Source organism: Lepidochelys kempii, chromosome 6 (assembly GCF_965140285.1).
Source record: "Lepidochelys kempii isolate rLepKem1 chromosome 6, rLepKem1.hap1, whole genome shotgun sequence".
Lineage (NCBI taxonomy): Eukaryota > Metazoa > Chordata > Testudines > Cheloniidae > Lepidochelys > Lepidochelys kempii.
The window spans coordinates 122,991,358-123,015,937 of NC_136385.1; the positions used below are offsets into that span (position 1 = coordinate 122,991,358).

Consider the following 24,580-nt stretch of genomic DNA (forward strand, 5'->3'; position numbering starts at 1 on the left):
ACCATTCCCCACTCCAGGCTGTTCTCCTTCACTCCAGTCTCCCACATCTCCTTCCTTTTGTCTCCTTCAGCCCTTTTTCTTCCCATGTTCTACGCTATCATGATCCATCCCTTCCCTTGGCCTTCTTCCCAACCCCCAGCTTTCAAGCGTGTTTTTGTTTTCCCTACTACCATCCCATCTCCCATCTCCTGTTTACCTCCAAGGGAATCTGGCCTGTTCTTTTGGCAATACAAAGTGTAGCGTGGGCGGGGGAGTGGAGTTTAGGAAAAAGAACAGGGGTTTGGGGGATGGTTAAGGGGTGGAGTATTTAGGGGAAAGTGAGTGGGTTTAGAGTAGGCAGGGTGTGGTTAGGGGAGGAAGGTTCAAAGTGGATCTGGAACGACTCATTTCCAGACTCTTTAAAAGTTGTGGGTCTCTTGAAGTTGTGGAATTTTTGTCCTGTGGGAGGGTGTTTAACTGCACTTGGATCCTTCACTCTGTCTGCACAGGGATAAATGAGCCTGTTTTCTGCTGTAAGAGAAACCCTTTCTGTTGGGCTCCCGCCTGTTCCCTTTAAACACCCCGAGACCTGTCTCTGTTCTTATAACTGAATGAGATACTAAGGTCCTGAAATGCATTCATCCCAACTAGGGATACACCCTTTTCTCTGCAAGAAAAAAAAAGTTTAAAGGACAAGGACCCGCCAACCATCCTCCAGTCAGTAGGCTGCCTCATGCAAGGTCATCTGGGGCTCCATCCTGCAATATGCTGAGTATGCTAGTTAGTGGCTGCACGCCTTCCAGTGTCATTGAAGTCAATGGGAGTTGCGGAGGGTGCTTAGCACTTTGCAGAATTGAGCGACAGAAGCAGAGGCTGGGCTTTGCCCCGTGCCCAGCGGAGGAGAGCAAACTACAGACAAGCAGCACGTTAATATAAAAAACAGGCAGTTTCAAAATAAACTGCATATGGATGGCGATGGAGGGGAGAGGCTGAAGTGCTATGAATCATAGCACAGCGTGTCAGTATCAGGGATGTTAATGGCCGTTTTAAAACTCAGCCCTGTTTTCAAGGCAACGAATGAATTTGTTGACCTTCGGCGTGCCATTCTCTCCTTTCTCAGGACTCTGCTGGGCTGGAGGGAGAGTCAGTCGGTTTTTAATTGTAGACATTGGACCAGCTTGTATTTTCGTAAATGTGGTACAGGTGCCTAGTGCAATGGTTAAGTGGCACATTAAATAATTCTGTGAAATGCCAAAAGCTGTGGTATGGCTGTGAGTTCACAAGCATAGGAGTCAGGAAATTTCCACCTATGAGATGTAATCCCTGGCTTCCTTAGAGTCAGTGGTAAAACGTCCATTGACTTCCAAGGGGGCAGGATTTCATCCCGATTCTCACAGCAAGTAAGGCATAGGTAGTGTTTTGCTTTGCTGTGGGTCAGATCCTCAGATCCTTTGCTCGCTCACACCAGGAATCCCACTGATGTCACTAGGACTAGCCGTGCTAATAAGGGGAGTAGGATTTCATCCATTATATGGTATGGGCCTGAACTTGCACCCGTTGGAATTATTTGTCCCTAATTTCAATGGGTCCCTGTATATGCAACTTCACTGAGTTATAGCCAATATGGGAAGCATAACGTTGAATATCTTGATGTTTGTGCAAAATCAGAGCCCCAGCAGTGAATTAATGGCTTCAGTTTAGTTTCCTTGCTCTGAAAAGAAAACGCCAGTGTCCGGTATGGGACTGTGCACTATCGAGCACACAGCTGAACAATGTTTTTTTCTAAATTTTCTTTGTGCCGAGTGAGCTACAAACTCCACTACATTTTTGTCCTTGGGCAAGCTGAAACTTTCTTTTTTTGGAAGTCTTTTTACACTGTATTGGATTGAAAAGAATAAGGTAGTTTTAAAGTGACGTTTCAGTAATACACATCCAGATGGAACACACAGGCAAATATCACAGTGGGTTGAGGACCTATTAGCTTTCAAGAGTTTGAGTTAACAACCCAACCAAGTTAGAAACCCAGGATAGCAGGAGCCCCTGCCTCTCCCGGCATGAGCCCCTACACCCATCCCCTGTAAGGAGCCTCAGCCCCTGAGGGAAACCCCTTCCATCTCCTCCCAGGCTCCCCTCCCTGCTGTCTCGATGCTTCCTTGGGGGAAGGGACTTTAGGGTCTTCCCTTCTCTGCCCCACAGCCAGCCCTGCTCTCCCACCCCCTGGGCAGTGGGGGCAGCACAGGCTTCCCCTTCATCCCCCTCTGCAGCTTCTTACTGGGCCTGGCTGCTGGGGGCTCATTTTAGCACCGCCAGCCCTCAGGACCAAGCTCTCCGCAGCCAGCGCCTGCGCCCTGGACGTACAGCTTCCCGATCTCCCCCAAATGGAGCCCCTGGCCTGTGCCTCCCCCCCAACCCTGGCTCCTTACCCTTCCCTGCTGGCTTGAGGTTTTCCATGGTGCCCAGAGGAAATGCCCAGAGGAATTGCCGCAGGTTCCAGCAGGAGGACCTCGCAGGCAGAACAGGACTTGGGTGCTGGTCGTGCTCCCTCCAGAGCTCTGGTTGCCTCCACCCCCACTCCTCACTCTTCCTTGCTGGTTTGAGGCTTTCTGCTGGTCCCTAGTGCTGCCAGGCACTACTATAGGTTCCGGCAGGTTGAGGGCCCAAGTGCAAGTTGCTTCCTGCCACGTAAGATTCGTGGTAGGTACCAGAGTAAAGGGAACACTGCAACTGAATGTGGCTCTTTGCAACGCACATACAGTTCAGATTTCACATGCTGTGGTCCTGGATGCCTGCTCAATGCACTGTGCCTTGTGGCTCTGACACCGTGAGAAATGTACAGGGTTGGGGGTTTAGCCAACATGCTGCCAGATGCCCTGGGCCACTTCTCAGACCTGCTTTTAAGACAGGAAGGGACATGCATCTTTCATAGCTCCACTAAGGTGCAAATACTGCCCCTCTGACAGTGGGGGCTCCCCTGGCAGGAAAACGGATACAATTCCACTGTGCAAGAGGGGAGAGGATCCCGAGGCCTGGTACAGAGCTCAGCACCCTAGGGGTTCCCTTGCATACCAGCACAAAGGGGGCAGGTATGGGTGGAATGTATAGGAATGGGACTAGAGTATCCTCTACTATGCAGATCTTCCCATCTTTCCCCCTGCAGAGGGAGCATGCCCCAGGCAGCCTCAGAGCTGTAGCGCTGTATGCAGAGTGGCTCTACAGACAGAGGAGGCAAGTATTTCTCCCCCAACTCTTGCCCGTGCTCCCTGGAGCAGGCCAGCTTACAGCCCAATACCTGGGCTGTGCACCGCTGTGCAGGATTATAATGGAATGCACCTGTACATTGGTGCATGCTGTTCTGCTTCACTCGTTCATGCCATCTCTGTTCTGTGGTTGGTATTTTTCAAGTCTAGCCAAATGTACATTCCTCAATGAGGACTACACGCATGCCAAGTTTGATGTTTTAAATCTCATCTGCTTCAGTTCTCCATGTGCAAGAACAAGTGCTTGAGATTTCTGTTTAAACCCCCTCCCACCCCAGCCTCCGAAACCACCCAAACCCCTTTTATTTCACACTCTGGTCATTCAACTGGCTCAGTCTTCTACACATTTTTCCAAAAAACCATTTGTCTCTGAGCTGTGATTAAGCAGGAGAAATTTCTCCCCAAAAGGTCATTTAATTTGAGAGAGAGGAGCGTATACATTAATGAAAAGCAGAGGCTTGCAGTGAAATTGCTGAGCCCTGGCTATAATGGGCTAAAATCTGCTCCCTTACAGCCTTGCAATCTCATTAAAAATTTAAGTGAGGTCACAGGGGTGTAAATAGGAAGGGAGTTTGGCCCAGTGTGGTGAACTAGCTCCACCCAGCTTTTGAAAAGTCAGAAAAAATGGCCAAGATCCAAATAATTTAAATCAAAACAGACAAATGGATTAATTATTAAAAAGCTGTGGATACAGATTTTTTCATTTCTCCCTATTTATTAATGCTACGTAGAAGTGGGAACTGCAGTATTTTTGTTACACACTTGGCCTCTGCATCCTTTTCAGCTTTTATCAGCAGATGGCAATACCCCCCAGATTTTTCTGCTTTCTTGCTGTATCTCGTTCCAAGATCTTGCAACTGAAAATGAGAGCACCTGTTTAACAAAAAGACCGCTTTCAGAGCAGCAGCCATGTTAGTCTGTATCCGCAAAAAAGAAAAGGAGTCCTTGTGGCACCTTAGAGACTAACAAATTTATTAGAGCATAAGCTTCTGGCACTAGAGCATAAGTCCTTGTGGCACTAGAGACTAACAAATTTATTTGAGCATAAGCTTTCGTGAGCTGTAGCTCACGAAAGCTTATGCTCAAATAAATTTGTTTAACAAAATGTTGCATCAAAATAAAAGTTTGTATTATTTCCCAAACCAGCGTATTGGTGTTTTTTGTTTCTCCCCCCACATCATGAATGTGACTGAAGAGAACATCTCTGCCAGGGGTAAACCCAGCCATGCCTCATTTTTCTTAGCGAGCTGTGCAGGAGGTGAGGGGATGCCCGGCATTCAGTTAAGAACATAAGAATGGCCATACTGGGGCAGACCAATCATCCATCTGGCCCGGTATCCTATCTTCTGATAGTGACCAATGCGAGGTGTTTCAGAGGGAATGAGCAGAACAGGGCAATCATTGAGTGATCCATCCCTTGTCGTCCACTCCCAGCTTCTGCCAGTCAGAGGCTTAGGAACACCCAGAGCATAGGGTTGCATCCCTGACTATCTTGGCTAATAGCCATTGATGGACCTATCCTCTGTGAACTTATCTAATTCTTTTTTGAACCCAGTTATACCTCTGGTCGTCACAACATTCTCTGACAATGGGTTCCACAGGTTGACTGTGTGTTGGGTGAAGAAATACTTCCTTTTGTTTATTTTAAACCTGCTGCCTATTAATTTCATTGGGTGACCCCTGGTTCTTGTGTAATGTGAAGAAGTAAATAACACTTTCTTATTTACTTCCTTTACACCATTCATGATTTTATAGACCTATATTATATCCCCCCATAGTTGTCTCTTTTCCAAGCTGAAAAGTCCCAGTCTTTTAAATCTCTCCTCATATGGAAGCTGTTCCGTACCTTTAATCCACCTTTTCATGTTTTCTTACTATATGTTCCATTCTATGCATCCGATGAAGTGAGCCGTTGCCCATGAAAGCTTATGCTCAAATAAATTTGTTAGTCTCTAAGGTGCCACAAGTACTCCTGTTCTTTTTGCGGATACAGACTAACACGGCTGCTACTCTGAAACCTGTTCTTTTCTGTACCTTTTCCAATTCCAATATATCTCTTTTGAGATGGGGCAACCAGAACTTCATGCAATATTCATGGTGTGGGCATACCATGGATTTATATAATGGCATTATGATATTTTCTGTCTTATTATCTATCCCTTTCCTAATGGTTCCAAACATTCTGTTCTCTTTTTTGAATACCTCTGCAAATTGAGCAGTTGTTTCAACAGAACTATCCACAATGACTCCAAGAACTTCCTTGAGTGGTAATAGCTAATTTAGACCCCATCATTTTGTATGTATAATTGGGATTATGTTTTCCAGTGTGCATTACTTTGTATTTATTATCATTGAATGTGCCATTTTCTTGCCCAGTCACCCATTTTTGTGAGATCCCTTTGTAATTCTTCGCAGTCTGCTTTGGACTTAACTGTCTTGAATAATTTTGTATCTTCTGCAAATTTTGCCACCTCACTATTTACCCCTTTTCCCAGATCATTTATGAATATATTGGACAGCACTGGTCCTAGTATAGATCCCTGGCGGCCACCACTTTTTGCGTCTCTCAATTCTGAAAACTGACCATTTATTCCTACCCTTTGTTTCCTGTCTTTTAACGAGTTACTGATTCATGAGAGGGCCTTCCCTCTTATCCCATGACTGCTTACGTTGCTTAAGAGTCTTTGGCAAGGGACTTTGTCAAAGGCTTTCTGAAAGTTAAAATACGCTATAGCCACTGGATCACCCTTGTCCACCATGTTTATTGCCCCCCTTAGAAAATTCTAATAGATTGGTGAGGAGTGATTTCCCTTTACAAAAGCCAGGTTGACTCTTCCCCAACAAATCATGTTCATCTATGTGTCTGATAATTCTGTTCTTTTATTATAGTTTCAACCAGTTTGCCTGGGACTGAAGTTAGACTTGCCAGCCTGTAATTGCAAGGATCACCTCTGGAGCCTTTTAAAAAAATTGGTGTCACATTAGCTATCCTCCAGTCATCTGGTATGGAAGCCGATTTAAATGATCGGTTACATACCACAGTTGGTAGTTTTGCAATTTCATATTTGAGTTCTTTCAGAACTCCTGAGTGAATACCATCTGGTCCTGGTGACTTATTACTGTTTAATTTATCCAGTTTGTTCCAAAACCTCCTCTGTTGACACCTCAATCTGGGATAGTGCCTCAGATTTGTCACCTAAAAAAGAATGGCTCAGATGTGGAGATCTCCCCCACGTCCTTTGCAGTGACAAAGAATTCATTTAGCTTCTTCACAATGGCCTTGTCTTTCTTGAATGCTCTGTTAGCACCTTGATGGTACATGAGAAAGCTGGAGTACCGGGGTCAACCGGAGAGCGCTCTCCCATCGGTTTAGTGGGGTTTAAGCCCTGCTCGGACCGCAACAGGCCTATGCCTGTTAGTGACCTGCATGGGAGCTGCTTGAAGTGCCTGGGGGAATCCCATATAAAAGAGAAGTGTCGCATCTGTAAAAACTTTCATCCCAGGATACAGAAAGAACGCGACATTCGCTTGAGGGCCCTCCATGGAGGCTGCTCTTCTCCCAGCGCTTTAATTTCGGTGTGTAGTGCACGTCCGGCACTGGTCTCTTCCCGGCACCGATCCCCTTCGCTGGTGCCCAAGAAGAAGGCCAAGAAGAGGGACCTGGCGCTGAGCAAGCCGGATCAAGGGGCATCGGGCAAAGGACCCTGCTCGAGCTGCCTGCCCACACCGGAGCTGCAAGGGGGCTCTGCCCTGGGTGTTATACTTAGAAAATGAAAACCAACAGGATCTTATTTATGGAATAAGGCAATACGCCATATTTATTGTGAATACAGAAGGAATTAAAGTAAGCAATCAGTTATAGCTATAACATTCCATTCTCTCACACATTCACTCATACACGCAGAGTTTTGCAAGGTTGTTATAGTTACCAGCTGGAGGTTGCTCATGCCAAGTCACTGGCCAGGTGGCCTGGACATGAGGATGAAGCCGAGTCTTGTCTGATGCGCATCCGATGCTCCTGGAGGGTGGTTGCAGAACCAAACTCAAAGTTCTCAGTTTTTAGAGTCTGTCTTTCCTTCTCATTCAAATCCATAGGGTTTGCTTTGTTATGCTGTTTTCACGTTTGAAGTGATAATCAATCACAGTTCTTACATTTGAAATGATAGTCCGTCATGCAGATGGCACAGCAGTGACGGCTTGTTGTTATCTTGTTCTTCGGTTCTTTGGCCCCTCTGTTTTTGGGGTAGTTTGGGGTGGATTCCGATTTGACCTACGGGGTCATCTGGTTTTCTTCATCCTGCGCATTCTTTGGCTGGATATTCCTGGATAGTTATTATTTATTAGGCTGGAGCTTTAACCTTTTATTACTTATTCAAACATTTAAACATACATTTACAATCATACCCTATTTCACTTAACATAACTATTCTTAAATCATTGAGGCATGACAGACTCCAGTGAATCTATCCATGCCACTGATTACACATGAAAAGAAAACAAGCAAGATAGGATTATAAAAGTGGAGGAACAACAAATCTTGTTCTTGATTTCAGAAAAACATTTGTAACATGTTGTTATCTTATCACTTTTAGGACAAACTCTTTGTCTCTGAATGAAGAAAAGGAGTACTTGTGGCACCTTAGAGACTAACAAATTTATTTGAGCATAAGCTTTCGTGAGCTACAGCTCACTGAATGTTTTTCTACAATTAGCACAGACCTTGAAAACTAACAAGCCTGCTTCAGTTAGCACAAACTCAGCAGGCTGAGAGAACAGACTGAGAGACATATTTCTTTTAATAATACAAGCCAAATCCGGGGTCTGTACTGGACCATATTTTCCTGAAAATAATTAATGTATTTAATTATTACTTTTAATCCAACACGGGGAGTACCTCCCCTAAGGGACCCACCACCAACTCCGGAGAACGGTGGGGGACCCAGGCTGATGACACAATCAACACCTTCTCAGCTCCCAGATCCCAGGGAGCAATGAGTGCTCCCGCCACCCAGCTAAAGCTCCCTACAAGGGCAAGCTGGCCGTGAGGGCCTCCCAGAAGGCGAGCGAATGCCACCGGTCTCCGGAGCCAAGGCAGAGTCCTGTGTCGCCACGCCATTGGTTTCCTCGTCAGCCCAGCTCACTGATTCGCTGCTACAGGTCACTGGCGCTGCATTCCTCATCTCCGCCCTCATGCCAGGGCTCGCCTAGAGAGAGACGCCAATCGTCTCACAGTTGGCATTGGTCGTCTTCGCACCAACGGTCACCGTCACTGAGGCCTCGGGGATGCTCCCCAGCTCGGTACCGCTCCCCTACTCCCGGCACTGGTTGGATATTCCAGGAACCAGTCACCCCTAGCTATGGTTAGCCACCAGATCCAGGCATCAACTGATGACTTCAGAGATTATCAAGCACTGCTTCTCCGGGTGGCCACCAACTTGGACCTCAAGGTGGAGGAAATGGAGGAGCAATCAGATACGCTATTCAGTGTGCTTTCTGCGTACACCCCCGCTTGTGACGCACTCCTGGTACACAAAGGGGTCCTGAATATTGCCAAGACCATCTGGCAAGCCCTGTCCTCCATCCTGCCCACTTCCAAGAGGGTGGAAAAGAAGTATTCCGTTGGTCATATCGGTGGCCAGCAAAAAGGACAAGCAGGGGCCAGCCAGTTCCACCCCCAAAAATAAGGAGGCCAAGAGACTGGACCTTTTTGAAGGCAAGATTTATTCTACGGCCAGTCTCCAGTTCAGGGTGGCAAACCACCAGGCCTTTTTGGGGCGCTATAATTTTAACTTGTGGGACTCCCTCCTTAAGTTTAAGGACTGCATGTCCCAGGTGGCTGCTCAAGAGTTTGGAGCTCTGGGGGAGGAAGGTACTGCAGCAGCTCGGTGCTCCCTCCAGATGGCCTGGGATGCAGCTAATTCAGCTGCCAGGGTGGTAGCCTTGGTGATGGTCATGAAGTATAGTTCCTGACTCCAAACCACCGGCCTGTCCCAGGAGATGCAGGCCTCTATTCAGGACCTCCCGTTTGACAGGGTTGGCCTGTTCTCCAGCCACACAGATGCAAGGCTACACGGCCTAAAGTACACTCGGGCCACCCTCTGCTCATTGCGGGTGCATACTCCTCAATCTGCACGGCAGCCATGCCGACCACCCCCACCACTAAGGCAGTGGCAGCCATGGCAGGGACCTGCAAGGAGAAGGGAAGCTGGGTTTTAGCCACCGCTGGCCTTCATCCTCCCACTCACCGGCGCAACCTGGCCTGGCAAAACATTGCAGGGGCCAGAAGCACTTGTTTTGAGGGCGCTCTTGAGAGCGATGTACCAGCCACCTCCAAGGATCTGCCCCACGTTTTCCTCGACCATCTCCGTCCCTTCCATTCGGCCTGGTTGAGGTCACTTCAGACCATTGGGTGTTGGACATCGTGTCATCAGGCTACACCCGCCAGTTTTCCAGTAACTTTATACACACTAATAATTATACATAATTGAACAGAACAACAGGTTTCAGCAGATCATGACCTTTCATAGGATACCTTGCATGGCATGCTTTGTATGAAATATCACTGGCATATATAAATGATGAATATGGGGTTATAGGATGCCATTCTGAGATACCTGTGTCACAAGTAGCAACTTGGATACTGCCCTATAATTCTTTTAAAAATTATATTAATTTTAATTCCCGATTTGGGCAAATGAATTTTTCTTCTTTTAATAAAAGAACCTTACTGCTCAGAACAAGACATTTCTCCTCTGCTATAAATCTGACAAACGACTGTTTCTTAAAACTTCTGGATAACAAGAATGTTAGTGAATGGTAATGGCAAAGTTCTGAATGCTGAAATCTTCTCCCATGAAGGTTTTCTTGAAATAAAAATGAAGGGCCAAATTCATCCTGATGTAACTTCATTGACGCCAGTTGGGTTACAAGGATCCATTAAGTGGTCCTTCCTCTTTCACTCATTCCCAGCTTCTGGCAAACAGAGGCTAGGGACACCATTCCTGCCCATCCTGGCTAATAGCCATTGACGGACCTATCGTTGTTACTATCCCTTGTCTATCAGGTACCCGTTTCTCACTAGGAATTCTCCCCACGACTGCTGCTGCATCCCATGCAGTCAGATGCCCCCTCTAGCTGCAGAAGATGCCCTCAACCTTAGTAACCTCTCCAAGGTGATAAGGCAAACAGTTGAGAGGTGGCCCCTCATTTATATGGTACCCTCAAGGATAACCCCATCCTGGCAGCGCCATGAGGTTCCCTCTCAGCCCTCAGTCACTCGCTCTTCACCCGTCTCCTCCTCTGGGGATGGATGTGGGGCAAGGATTGGCTACAGAAGGTGTACCAAGGATCCTTTTTTCAGTGCCTTCCATCTCATTTCTGTCTCTTTCAACATGGTCACAGCGGGGAGGTGGGAAACTTGACACAGTGCCTAGCACAGTGGGTTCTTGGTCCTTGACTAGGGCTTCTAAGAAATACTGTCACTACAACTACTAATAATAATTAGTAACAATTCAGGTTTGCTTCTGTCTGGAATCTGCCTGATTTTTGTAATGACCTAAAATCCATGGGAATAATAAGGAAAGTGGATGATGCCAAAGTAAGAAACTTGAGGGAATGGTAAGCCAGTCCCAGGAGCTTGGCAAGGCCATTCTCCACTGGTGATGGGAAAGATGGTCCCACGTGCTCTCTGACCACAGCACCAGCTGTTCCATAGAACAAAACTGCCTCTTCCCTCTGTGGCCTACCTGTCTGCTTCCGAGCACTGCACCCGCAACACTTCCTCTGGCTGTCTGACACAAATGCAACTGGGATCTTTTATCTATATGACCCTGGCCATTCTCTGGCCACTCCACTGATGAGTGCAGAGCTGCGCCCTTTGCGTGCGCCACAGAGAACTCTTTCGGAAGGAGAGAAGTGCTCACACTTTTTTCTGTGCTGCACACTGTTGTGAGGTTTTGTGCAGTTCCGTAATGTAAAATTATCTTTAATTTGTATTTGTTGTTAACCATAACATAGAGGCTGCTTGCCACTAGGACTCAGAAAGGTCCCTGGTAAATTTACTGCAATACTGCTAGTAGACCAACCTGTGGCAAGTTATAATGACAATTTCTAGTGATTGATAATATAGCTGGGGATCCTAGGTGCTCAGATAAGTCTTTTGACACTTATCTAAAGCTCTCCATGTCCAGACATTCTTCCATCACTGATTCTAATCTCAGCTTCCGACAAGTTCTAAAAGCTGTCAGGTGCTTAAGGGAATAAAAGTCCATTGGGACATGAGCTGTGGTGTATCATACCTCCTGCTCTCAGCACTCCAGCTGCTCATAAGCTATTCTGTATCTCTGTTCCAGCTAGGAATTCTCAGTAGCCAATTAAGTTCCTAAGGGTTTTTTTTTTCCTGCCTGTTTTAAAGCCTTCTAAAAATAACAAATTTTATAGATCAAATCCTGCTCTTCTTCCCTGAGCCAGGGGCCTCCTGAAAGGCAAAACTTCCGTTGACATCAGAGAAGGGCAGGGTTTTCATTTTTTCATTCATTTCAGATTCTGTCCTCAGCTACATATGCATTGCTTCTCTTTATTTCAGTGGCAGCTGGGAATGCATACTCCATTGCAAGCTCCTTGGGACAGAGACTGTCTTTGTGTGACGTATGTAGTGCCCAGCAAAATGGGGTAGTAAGCCTTGATTGGGGCACGTAGGTGCCACCACAATGCAAATCATAACAAACTAATGAACTGAGAGGCAGGATTTGACCCAGGGACAGGGAGTGTAAAAACATAGCACTAACTTTGTAAACTAGTGTTTACATGAAGATATAGCAGCTAAGGGTATATATAAACAAAAAGGTAGTCCCCCTCTCTGGGCATCTCTCTTAGCAAGAAAGAGACTATAGATGACCCCCGTCACCACAGTATCTGGGCACCTCACAGTCTCTAACCTCACACCCCCTATGAGGCAGAGCAGTGCTAGTATTCCCCATTACAGATGGGGAACTGAGGCACAGAGAGGCTAAGTGACTTGCCCAAGGTCACACAAGAAGTCTCTGGTACAGCAGGGAATTGAACCCATGTCCTTCAAGGGCTAAATGAGTGTCCTAACCACTGGGCCATCCCTGCTGTCACGCCTAGCTCTTCTATGTTGCAGGCAGAATCTGGAAAAGATTTGGGGCCAAAATTCACTACTTTTCCATAGGCCAGTGCCCAGTCAAATTAATCATGAACTGCTGCCATATGGGCAGCTCTGGCACACTCCCTTAGTCTGTTGGTCATTGTGGCTTCCATCCTAGGCATCCGTAACCACTTTTGTTTCTTTTACCTCCGGCGCTGTCAGAGCCCTGGGGTGCCCAGCGATGTACATGAGCGCAGGGAAACATTGTCACGGTGGGGTTCACTCACTGGAGTATTCTGGGGTTCTGCTGCGCAACATTTGCCCCTGAATGCTGGTCTGTGGGAGCATCAGGTCTGCGTGTGGAGTGTCTGTCTCTGTCAGTTTCCTCTTTTGCCCTTCCTAGCATTTGTGAAATGTGCTGTTGTTTGGAGACAACACTTCCTCCCAGTGACTGGCAGGTGGCGCTCTTCACTATTCTCACGGTTTGCTGAACGGTGGACAGCTGGCGACAGGATAGGGAGCTTTTAAAGGCCTTTTTCAGACTGTGAACTTGCGGTAAAGGGTAGAGAAAAAGGGAGTGCAGCATTCAGGAGCCATCCGTCCAATAGGGATTTTTACCAGTGATTATGCCAGAAGACTTGAATCCCCTTGATCTTTGTGGCGTGATCGTGAAATGGACATCGCAGTTTAGGGACCACATCTCTCTTTGTAACCACTCTTTTCAGATGTGACTAGTGATTCCGGCCACTTTGATTTTTGGGTGCCCAGCTTCAGATGCTTTGCAGGGGCATGATTTTCAGAAGTGCTGTTACGTGCCCTTTAAAAGGCACCTCAGGTTGGGCTCCCAAAAATCAGTAGTTACTGTGGAAAAATTTTGACCCTAAATCTTTTTCAGATTTGACCTTGAGTCCATATTTCCTCACCTGCTGCCCAGCTCTCCCCACCCTCCTTCAGAGCTGGGGGGGAACTCTGCTAATATTCTAGTTTCTGCTGGTGTTTTTTGCCCCCCTTCTGTCTACTATTAAAGCTTAGAAATCCAAAGCTGCTACCTTCTTTTCTGGCAGCGTTTCTCCCAGCAGAGAACAAAACAGGGCTGGATTACTTTTTGTGGGTCCGGCACCAAACATATTTGTGGGCCCCCATGGGGGCAATGGGGCATGGCGGGGGGGGGTCAGTCTCCAGAGCATGGGGCCGGCTGGGGGCAATGAGGCAGGGGATGGCACGGCAGGAGTAGCCCTGCTCTGCAAAGCCCAGCATGAGGACACCGGTTTACAAACTGCAGCTGCCAGACACACACTGGCCCACCCAGCCCTGCACTGCCAGTGTGCCCCTTCCCCTTGGGGGCAGGCCTACGCCACACGCCCTGCCCAGTGCCCCACCCTAATGCCCCGTGCCCCCTTGCCCAGAGACTGCCAGCACTGGTCTGAGGCAGCTCATCCCGAGGAGGAAGGTGGGGCCCCGCAGGTGGCGAGCAGCAGAGACCACCCAGCCAGAGCCGCGCTGGGGAGTGGGGCAGACCCAGACCCTGGGACGTGACCCCTGGGAGCCTGTTCAGTCCAGCCACGCCACTGGCCCCACGCCCAGGGGTCAGGCAGGAGGGATGGGGGTGAAGAGGAATGAGCAGTGGATGGGGCCTTGGGATATAACGCAGGCAAAGCAGGGTGTGGAGGCGGGGCCATGGTCTGGACTCCGGGGCTCCTGAGTATGGGCCCAGCGCCACAGAGCCACTGGTGCCATGGTAAACCCGGTACTGCAAAACACCTACATTAATTTGTCTTTGCAACTCTCCTGCAAGCATTCTCCTCGTGACCCACCAGGGATAAGCTCCAGCCCTGTTCATAGAGGCTGACTGTTTTGGTGTGAGCTCATTCAAAATGGCAGTGAAAGTTCTTGTTGTTTATTTGAAAGGATAGGAAAAGCAGAAGGACAAAGCCACTGGGGGATGAAATACTCCTGCCTTTCTCCTATCAAAGGTAATGAGAATCTAAGGGGCTGATGGTGCCCCGAAGTTCTATTCATTACTCTGCATGGCATAAGTGTTCTTAGAAATGACCTTTATGCTAAATCCAAATAGCGTATCGCATAAAATTCTGGAATTGAATAAAACTCATCAAAGTGCAGTTGTCTCATCTGAAGATCTGAAAAGCAATGTAGCCTTTTAAAGCAAATCCCTGATGATATAAACACTTGTGTCATGCACCAGTCTTTGATACTAATGCAGCACGGCACGCCGAAGGCTTGTAAATGGTAATGCCATTCTCATCTCTGAAATATTAAGTAGAGGGAGGAACTCCAAAAACAATGAATTCAAAACTTGGGTGTCCTCCCCACAAAGCAATGTCCTTTCCAAAAGTTATTCCAGCTTGTTTACTAGTTCACTCCTGGACCCAGACCTGTTAAAGTGTAACCGCATCCAGTAGCAGGGTAAAGCAGAGCCATGTTAAATAAGGTACAGCTCTCAATGTTGTGATAAGTATTTGAGTTTTTCACTCTTATACTTTGCCTTATCTAAGCTGAGCTGCTCCAGCTAACTGCCAAGGCAGCAGTATATGTGGGCCCCAGCTCTGAGCCCAAATGACTCACCTATTAGAAGTATCCAAATGTGGATTTTTCCTAGAATGTTTGTTTTTAACACAGGCTGAGGCCCACTGGCTGGAATACACCTTCAGCTGCACGGTGACAGTATCTTCCACTCTGATTACGTCTGTAGAGCAGTTTTTAACAGATCAAAGTGCGCTTTACGTAAATGATAAACTACAGGGATATTATGTTTGTGTAGGCTGGCTTGCAAAAATATTTCTGATCATTATTTATCGGCTTATTGCCTTTTCAGATGTCCAGCACTCTAGCAATCAGGTGAAAAGAGGGTCACATGCTATCTTAATCCTACTGGATTCTTTCAAAGACTTTCTGAAGACACAGTGGGTCAAATTTTCAGCTGGGTAAATCAATGTAGCTGATGGAGCTATGCCAGTTTACACCAGCTGAGGATGTGGCCCACTATTTTTGCCATAGTGACTCAAAATTTTTTTTTCAAAGTGGAGCCACCTAGAAGTACATTTGCCTAAACTAAGTAACCATGTGACACTGCTGTAACCCTTGTCCTTCCTTGCCCCATCCGGTCCCTGCTGTGATCCTCACTGCAAACAGATGTGCCAGCACAAATCAATGGGACTCCTCGTGGGCCCATGCATCTGCCTTAGCAGATCCGATCACAGGATCGAGGCTTCTGGCTGTAAGCTCTTTTGAGCTGGGACTGTGTCTAATTGTGCTGGGAAATAACTTGGCATGTGTTTGGGTGCTGTGAAAATATTGATAATAAAAAAAGAAGCAAATTGTTGCTGCTTTAAAGCTTTGAAACTAGGAAAACATTTCTCACTTTAATTGAAAAATTGTCAAGACAAGCACACGTTTGTTGGGCGCACATACACACCCATACACACACACACACACCAGGCACACACACAAATACACACACACACTCAGGATACGGAATGACGACATACTCCACCATTGACACAAGACATCCTTAGAACACATCTCACTGGCTGAGAATAACTTGAAGACAGAACATAATTACTTAGCAACTTCAGAAAGCTGATAACTTTTCCAAATTAACCCATTCCTCGGTGTCACATACCCTATAAACCTGATACAACCTGGTTCAAATAACCAGTCTGTCTTTCTGAATGAATTAAATAAAACCTGTTCTGGTAGCAAACCCAGTTAGTGGAGTCTGATGACACAGACGTATAAATCTTCAGCTTTGCAGGGTCTTTCTCACGGTTGTTTTTGTCCTGGTTTCTGTTTGTCCAGAGGGGGAGGAGGAGGAGGATGAAGAGGAGGATGAAGAAGAGGAAGAGGAGGAAGACAGAGATACAGACTCAATGGAGGAAAGCATGGAGGGTGACACGGAGCTGCCAGGTTTCACTCTTCCTGGCGAAACTTCCCAGGAGCCCATAGTTGGCATAGGAGACTCTGCAGCACAGCTGGCTGGGGTATCTTACCAAGTTCCAGACACCATTGAATGGGAACAGCAAAACCAGGGCCTTGGTAAGAGCAACTCTTCTCTTCTTTCTTCAAGGGGGAGTGTTCCTTGTTTTGCATTTTTTGCTCAGAAACCCCCTGGGCTTTTCACTTATTCACTAACCCCCCTGGGCTTTTCACTTATTCACTAAATCCGGACTAGTGTCACTGTAGTCAGGGCAAGTACTCCAGATGGACTCCTGTGTAACCGGGATCAGAATCTGGCTCTGTGTCCCCAGTCAAATAACATCCCATTTAACGGAGAACCCACCCAGAGCACCCATGCTAGCCCTTTGTTTCCAAAGCCTCACTCCGTATTACTCTGCTGACACTCTAGCTGGCTAAGGTAAATGCTGCAAACTGAGCTTCAAAGGGAAAGTTGGGGGCCCTCTGCTGGAGGAGAGGTGCAGTAAAGTGAGGCCCGGTCGGACAGGGAAGAGTAGCGGTGAGTCAAGCATTTTGCAACTGCTGCTCTCTGCTGCTGCATTCCTTTCAGTGCCAGTTTCCTGGCATTTCACAGGAGAGGTATCTATTCCAGGTACATGGGTCAGCCTTGGAGGCAATGAGTTCATGGTATGTGAGGCAGCACTGGTGAAGGTTACAAAGCAAGGCCTGCATGAAATTATATTCAGTCTATTCAGCCCAGCTTATCTCTAGCCCTGGATTGCATGAGCAGATCAGGTATCCCCACCTGGGAAAACCACCCGGTCTAGGAAGGCCGTGCCCTAGATCAGTCTCCTGGGCCTAACCATTGCAGCATGCACTGTATGCGAAGTCACCAGCTGTTTGGCGAGCTCTGTTGCACAAAGCAACGTAGAAAGCTTCAAGGACAGCATCAGCCTCTTCTACAAACTTCTTTGGTCACAGCTTTAGTTGTCTGCCTTATTATCGACATGACGTGAATTTCCCATCCATGTACGCCGCAGCTGAATGTGTTAGGAATTGAAATGGGGGCTAGGAGCCATCTGAGGTGAGCAGTGGACCTGAGGTGTGGGCCAGTGGAAGGTTTACTAAAGAGAGAGACCACCAAACTTGGCTAAGCAAAGTAGCAATTGTACCAGTGTCGTGTTCTGCATATTGTGGGGCCCAAACCAACTCCCATCAAAATCAGTGGGAATCTTTCCAGTGTCTTTGATGGGAGCTGGGTCCGGACTAGACAGAACACCCTTGCGTGTGACCATTAAACATCTGGCCATTCTGATGGGCCCTTCAAGCAAACCATTCTCGAGTCCTTTTATCCGCAGCCTCTATCATGTATTGTGTGATTATAACTTACACTTCTGCCAGGGGTTCAATTCCTTGTATTTCTTTCCCCGGTAAATCTGTTTCCAGCCTGCTCTGGTGGTGGTAGTTTTCTCTGATGCATTTTTTGAGATCCTCAACTGCCAGGCTGCTCTTTCCCTGCTGAGGGCAGATTGAGTTTGAGTCTGATCTGACATCGCCCTGGCTGACTAAATCTTGCGTGGAAATACTGTTTAATATTTCACATGTAAAATCTGCATGGGTCTTGTTAGCCCATTAAACTGGACAGGAGCAAGGTGTGAAGTAAATAATTCTGATTCCTTAACTCCTTTCTGGTTAATTTTAAAGAATTGGATTTAGAGGAATAAACAGGGGAATATTTGGGAGAGAAAGATTGCACTGGGAGAGCCTCAGAAAGCTTTTCATTTGTTCTTGCGTTAGTTTTATGGTGTCTCGGAAAAAATGATAACGGACCAGATCCTTTGTGCTGGCTTGAGCAGTTCAGTGCCACCAGTGGGATGACTCACATGCTTCCAGTTAAGCATGTGGTTATCTGATTCAGGGCCAGAGTGCTCGACAACTGGCAGGTTTGCATCCTGGATAAGTATCTCTGCAAAGCTTTGCCTCTTGAGCTGCCAGTCATCGCCAGATGTGTCAGTGTGTTGTAGCCATTTACAGGAGTTCTGTCATATGTATTAGAGCATATGTATGTTGACATGAGTTCTGTTATAGTATTTACCATGTAACATAAGTTTGTGTTTAAGGGTGTTCACCCCACACCAGAAAGGTAGGGGTTAAAAGCAGCCTATGAAGCTGTGCAGGGAGCAGCCAGTCAGGGCCCAGCGGGCTTACATAAAAAGAGCTGCTAGGCCAGAGACACTCAGTTCCTGCAGGGAGTCCAAGAGGAAAGGACTGTGTTCCTAGCAGGCTGCAGGACAGAGCAGTTGCTGGCAGGGACTGGTGGAGCAAGGAGGAGCTCCTGGCTGGCTGCTGGGACTTGCAGGCTGGAGACCCTGAAAAGAGGGCGAAAAAGGTGCTGGGGCTGCAGGGCAATGGCCCAGGGAACTGAAGCGGTATTGGCAGAGAAGTTAAGGAGAAGCAGCAGAAGGCTGCTATCTACAGGGTCCTGGGCTGGGATCCAAAGTAGTGTGGCCACTGGGGAAGTGGCTGGACTATAGCATTGGGAGATACTTCCCTCCCCACCCCCCCAGAAGGGGGAACACATGGGTGGTGGCATGGCTGGAGGGTGGGATCATGAAAAGGACACTGCGGTTCGTGGGCTGAGACGGGTCTGCGGGCAGAAAAGGTGGCGGCAGAGGCACCCCCAGAAGAGGATGTGCTGGCTGAAAGAGCTAGTCCCTGAGACAACCAGCAGGTGGCGCCGGTCTGGTGAGTGGCCCCTGACTAAAGTAGGATGAATGATCCCTGGAATATAGATTATTTGGGTTATTTTCTCCAGAGAATTTATACAGCTCCTCGCCAGTTCCTCTTCCTGCTCTTCAGAGCACAAATGAAGCACTTAAAATGTTTGTTGATATCAACAGCTATGTTCCTCATAACAAATGAAAAATGTACATTTGGACCATCACTTTGTTTTCTTGGTCTGTTTTCCAGAGCCTGTTCCAGCTGTGTCTAGTTGAAAGTTTTAGATCCTAAAAGAAGACAAACACTTAATCAGGTTTCTCTTGTTGAACCAGAATCAGCCTCCAAATACATCTAAATATTAACAATCCTATTCGCCTTCTTGTAATGGCAACTGCCATTGTAACTTCTGAGTAACTCCTACCTGAAAATATCTAGAATCACAACAAGCCTGTGGTCAAATTGTCTGGGGGTTTTGTTTTGTTTTTCCCAAAGGCAACTTCTACTTTCTCTAGTCATATTTCCTTTTAACAACTGATGCAATAAAAAGGCTTATGACCCTGTTCTGCAAACACCATCCAGCGTAGTGCTCAGTGGTACTACACATAGTAGTAAGCATTATGTAAGGACTTGTCTACACAATGAGTTGTTCCTGATCAGCTCCATGTCTGGACACTCCTATTCTGGAATATGAGTTTCCATGGGTGGAGTCATTCAGGAATATTGATTGCATTTTAAATTCACACCCTTCATTACTCAGAAACAATGTTCAAGTGTAGACAAGCCCTTAGTGTTTGCATGATTGGGCCTTCAGAGAGAAATACAATTCACACTTAGGCCTAGGCACAATGGGTCAAAGCGACCGCTCTGTTTTTACACTCTGCAGAAGTTACATCAGTATAATACTGGAGAAGTGTAGTCGTGAATTAAGCCCATTATATTAAAAGTAAAAATTTGATAGTCTCATCGTTCCCTGGTGAGGTGGAAAAGATAAATCTGAATCTACACAGGCCATCTGGTGTTAGTCAGTTACAAGAGTTAATAAGATCCACATGGTTCTGTAGGAAACACTTTGATTATTGATTCCATAATAGAAATAAAGTTGGAGGCAAAGATCAAGGAAAAGGAAGTATGGGTAATATCCAGCAGCTTCTCCCAGGCTCTAGCAGAGAACAGCAAAAAGGTGGGGCAGCCTTGGGAACTCTCAGAAAATACGGGAATTGGGTTGTGCTAAACAGCACTCAAAGAGGTTAATTCAGAAGAAACTGCTATGAAAAATAGGTGAAATCAAGCTTCTGTTTGGGATAATAAATGTATCTTTATAAACCTATCAAGGTAAGGGGAAAACAGCAAGGGTCTTTTTCACACTCATGTAATAAGACATTTGAGCTGATTTTGGTCCGACATTGTTGGCTGAATATACTGAGAAACAGCAATCTTGCAACATTTTAAAATGTTACTTTGAAATAGCAGCTGTTCGAAAAGGTTTATGTGGCCAGTTAAAGCGAAGTCTCGGTAAGTTTGGCTAGATCAATGTACTATCCAGCCTTAACTCTTACCTCCCGTTGTGCGGAGAGACTTAGAAATATTGGCTCATACAAAAAGCCACATCTGTCTAGGTCTTCATTCTTCCCATCAACAGCAACAACAAAAGGGATTTTTGTCTGACTTGATGCTAAACTAGGGTCAGCCACATAACACCAGCAACCAAGTTATCAGGGACTTCCCTCTGCAGCATTTTTTTCCCTCCATTTCAGCCTTGAGTTTTAGAAGCAGCCGAGAATTCCTTTGCCAGTTCAGTGGGACGCAGGGGAGATGCCGTTACCAATATCCAGTACGATGTGTACAAGAGGGTCCGGCTCAGCTCTTATTGACTTAGAGCAGTTTCAAATCAGTTACAGAAGGACGCAGATTAGCAAGGCCCAGTGATACAGTATAAACCTAGGAGGGGCTAAGCCCGTCCCAAAGGCTGCTGTTATTCCACGTTCTGTTCCTAGGTACCCCTGCAGTGCAGAGATGGTTGGAATCACAGGCTCTGAATCCCTAAGCTAGCCAGCCCTCCCGAGAAACGACAGCCTCAGCAGTAGAACAGGCCGAAGCACAGGCTACCTGAAGATCAGGCCAAAGGTAGTATGGGTGGCTTCCACGTATAAAGTTTTGGGTAAGCAGGGCTGAGGAGAGCCATGCCCCCTGCAGATGTTTGTAACAGGCTGTGGGGCGAAGCTAGGCAGCCTGCTGATACCAACTACCCAGCCTGCAAACCTCCTGCAGTTTAAAAACTAGTCTCGCCTGGCTTACTCCCTGCTAGACTGCAAGGAAATCAGGATCAGCTCAAAGATGAGCTCCTTTTGTATGCTGTTCCCCTTCATGGTTTCTGACACCAGCTACTCAGGCATAGGTGGGGGAGGTACAAAAGTCTCAGATGGTTCAGATGGATCTTGCATGAGCCAATAAGAGCCCTGGTATATGAGTTGTTGGGGTCTCTATCCCTGCTGCTGGTGAGGGTGTGTGGACTAGCAGCTGCTGTCACAGGGATGTGCAGGAGGCAGGTGCAGTTGAAGTGTCCACTGGCACATTACCAAAAATGTCTAGTATTTTGGGGTTTCTAGGAATGGCATGGGCGTGCTTCCTTCGGCATCACCTTGCAAGATCATGCCTCGTGGAGGATGCCATTTTGAAGAGCATGCCCTCAATTAATGTGGGTTACACACCTGTCCTGCCCTAGGTCAGGGCAGAGCGGTGTGCTCTGTGCCTGATACCAGATTGGTTTTAAAACAGTACTGGATGGGGACTAATCAGAACAAAGCAGGACTGTATGTTTTAAAACTGGCTGAACGGCCTGCCTAGGTGCAGTGTCGTTGGGAGCGCACTTGGCATCTGCCAGACCATGATCTGGGCACGTTATACCAGCCAAGCGCTGCTGACTAGCTTTGTGGGGTTGGGGCCTTGACTCTGCTCTAACCCTGCCTGTCTCTGTACCTTCTGAGACAGCTTCCTTGTGTTGTCCATCTGTCTATATCCACCTGCTGTCTCTTGAATTATACTTAGACTGTAAGATCTCTGTTCTGTTTGTAGGCTCTACTGCAATATAAATAATAATGGTGTTTTTTTAAATCTGCAATTTAAAGATCTTTTCTTGTGTCTCATAGTACAGGCAATATTCTTGTCTCCTTCCTCTGTCCTGTAATTTGTTCACCCCAGACAGCTCAGCTTCACTTAGAAGTAACATTTAGCATTCAGTGATGTCCTGCTTCTACAGCTGGTCTCCTTGGAGTTTCCAAAAGCTCCAGTAACTTTCTCCAGGTCCCAGTTATTCAGTGATTCACCCAGGATTAGAATCCAAGATCCTCCTGGCTCCTAAACTTTTTGCTTTGATCCTTAAGGTGTGTGGCCTTCTGTATAGATGCAAGAGCTGTTATATCAGAGGACAGCACTTATTCTCAGGGAATGAGACACTCTTGGGCAGAAGGCCTGCCTGGGTACCATTTACATCCCACGTAAGCCCTCCAGAAGAGTAGCATGTAAGTGTGCATCAGCCTTGAGCTGATTCCTATAAGGGGGAATTCACTTCTGATGCTAGTCTTGAACCGCAAAGTGTTGGTTCCGATTGCACAGTGACTAAGGGAAGAATGGGGGGAGAGAGGTCACTTGTGGCTAGTACCATGCCCCATTATTGTGCTTTACTGAGAATTTCTGCTTTAAAAGATTCCTACCTGCTGAGAAGGTGAAAGAATGGTATCCAGCTCAGAAAGGAAGAGCCAGAATTGACTTAAACATACCCTCCCCCGTACTGTGTGTCCAAATAAAAGCATCTAGGACTTCTGGAGATTAAAGTTCTTCTGGAAAGGCTCCTTTCTGATAAACATACAAATCCTACCCTCTGTGAGGGCTGGACAGGAACATCTATTGGAAATAAGTGTGTTTGGGTTGCCAATAACAAAATCATTCCTTCAGACCTCAAGCAAATGCTGCTCACAGAGATGTTGGAATCGGCATTACTCAGTGAGAGGGATCGATAGGATGAATATTGCCCCAGGTCTCTCTTTTTCTTTTCTTTGTTTCTGAAGAGCTCTAATCATAGCCTCCTACAAACCTGGGAAAATAAGAGTTAGGGTTTCAGTAAAGCATTATTTCTTTTAATTTATTGGCAGTGCCATCTGTGCTGGAAGCTTTATTAATCTAAAGTGAGTCCAACTCGACCAAGTGTTTTCCAGTTCTGTTTGTTTTGCTTTTTCTCTCCTTGGTCTTGAATACAAAACGAACTTTCTAGCTGAAGTGTCCGCACAATTGAACTTTCCCTTTCTGGGTAGGTAAACACGCATCTTGATGAAGCTTTTTTAGAATTTTTTTAACACAGTCGCAGGTACTGGGCTCTGCTCTGCTCTAAGAGCTCACGGTCCTTTCCTTTCACTTGATTGGAGTAGCTAAGAGATTCTATCCTTACTGCCTCTTTCACGTGGATATTATCTTCTGAAGTGTGAGGTAATCTGATCTTGCTGGGGCTTGTCTTCCAACTGGAGATAACTTCCCAGTGAACATGACCTTGATTACTATCTCCATTTTATGGGCCCCGAGAGCTTAAGTAACTTGCCCAAGTCACACAGCAGACGGGAAGGAATGGAACTCGGGTCTCCTGCTCCGATCGTATGGCTGCACTGCAATCATAGGGTGTGATTGCCGCTCTTGTAGACATACCTGAGCTAGCTTTCATCTAGCTAGCATGTGAAGACTCACCAGCACAGACTTCAGCATGGACTGTACAAACCCACCTGGATAATTACTTAGGCTGCACTGAAACACGTACTGCTGTAGGTTCGCTGCTTCGGTTGCCGTGTCAGCTCGATCAAAGCTAGTTGGGGTATGTCTACACGAGCTGCAACCATATCCTGAGGCTATTGTGTCGACATACCCTGCTCTAACAGCTAGAACACACTGCCTCTTGTACTCTTCCTTCCCACTCAGTACTGGACCAAAGCTCCAGTAGGATGCTAAGCAGCGCTCTGCTGTTGGAGATGGTGTCATTTCATGTAATAACAACTAATAAAATAATTCTGGAGTTGTAAAGGTGAAGACTGACCATCTTGCAGTTGTTAAGAAAAACACACTGCTTCTTGCAAGTGCTGGGGTTAACAATGCTATCCTAGGTTTAGCTTAGCTGCAGTTTCTCGGCTAAATTCCAGTTATATAATTACATTGAGTCTACCTCAAATTCCCCTGCAGTTTCAATTGGATATGGTAGTCCTCAGTTTCTTTTTTAAAAAATGCTGAGGTGCATTGCGGTCTAATGAACTGAGACAGGAATCCCTGACCACGGCTACTGAACCACCAACACCACTTGGTTGGGCGTAGGTTGACCTGGAGCTGACTCCTCCAAGTATTAGTCAGGGCTGACCTTGCATAGTTGATGAGAATATGAGATAATATAGTTTTGAGCTCATATAGATGCAGTAAATTCACTCCTATTGAAAGGAGAGAAACAGTCCTTGAAAGGGAAATATTTTCGCCACCAATCAGGTGAAGTATATGGAGAATCAATGGAAGTTTCTCTAAACTGCTCCACCCAGCATATCTGAACCCCACTTTAGTGAGACTTCCCTGAGTAGTGAGA

General features: G+C 46.6%; 1 protein-coding gene across 6 annotated transcripts in view; it reads left to right on the forward strand.

The window, feature by feature from the left end:
* Positions 1-24,580, forward strand: part of ARMH4 (armadillo like helical domain containing 4) — a 111,789-nt gene that overhangs the window by 19,161 nt on the left and 68,048 nt on the right. For 5 of the 6 annotated variants that reach the window (XM_073350000.2, XM_073349998.2, XM_073349999.2 and 2 more), the window contains one exon: positions 16,159-16,395. The exons of the other annotated variant lie outside the window; for it this stretch is intronic. In XM_073350000.2, coding sequence (XP_073206101.2) covers positions 16,159-16,395 — 237 coding nt within the window. The remainder of the gene's footprint in view (positions 1-16,158; positions 16,396-24,580) is intronic. 6 annotated transcript variants of the gene reach the window in all.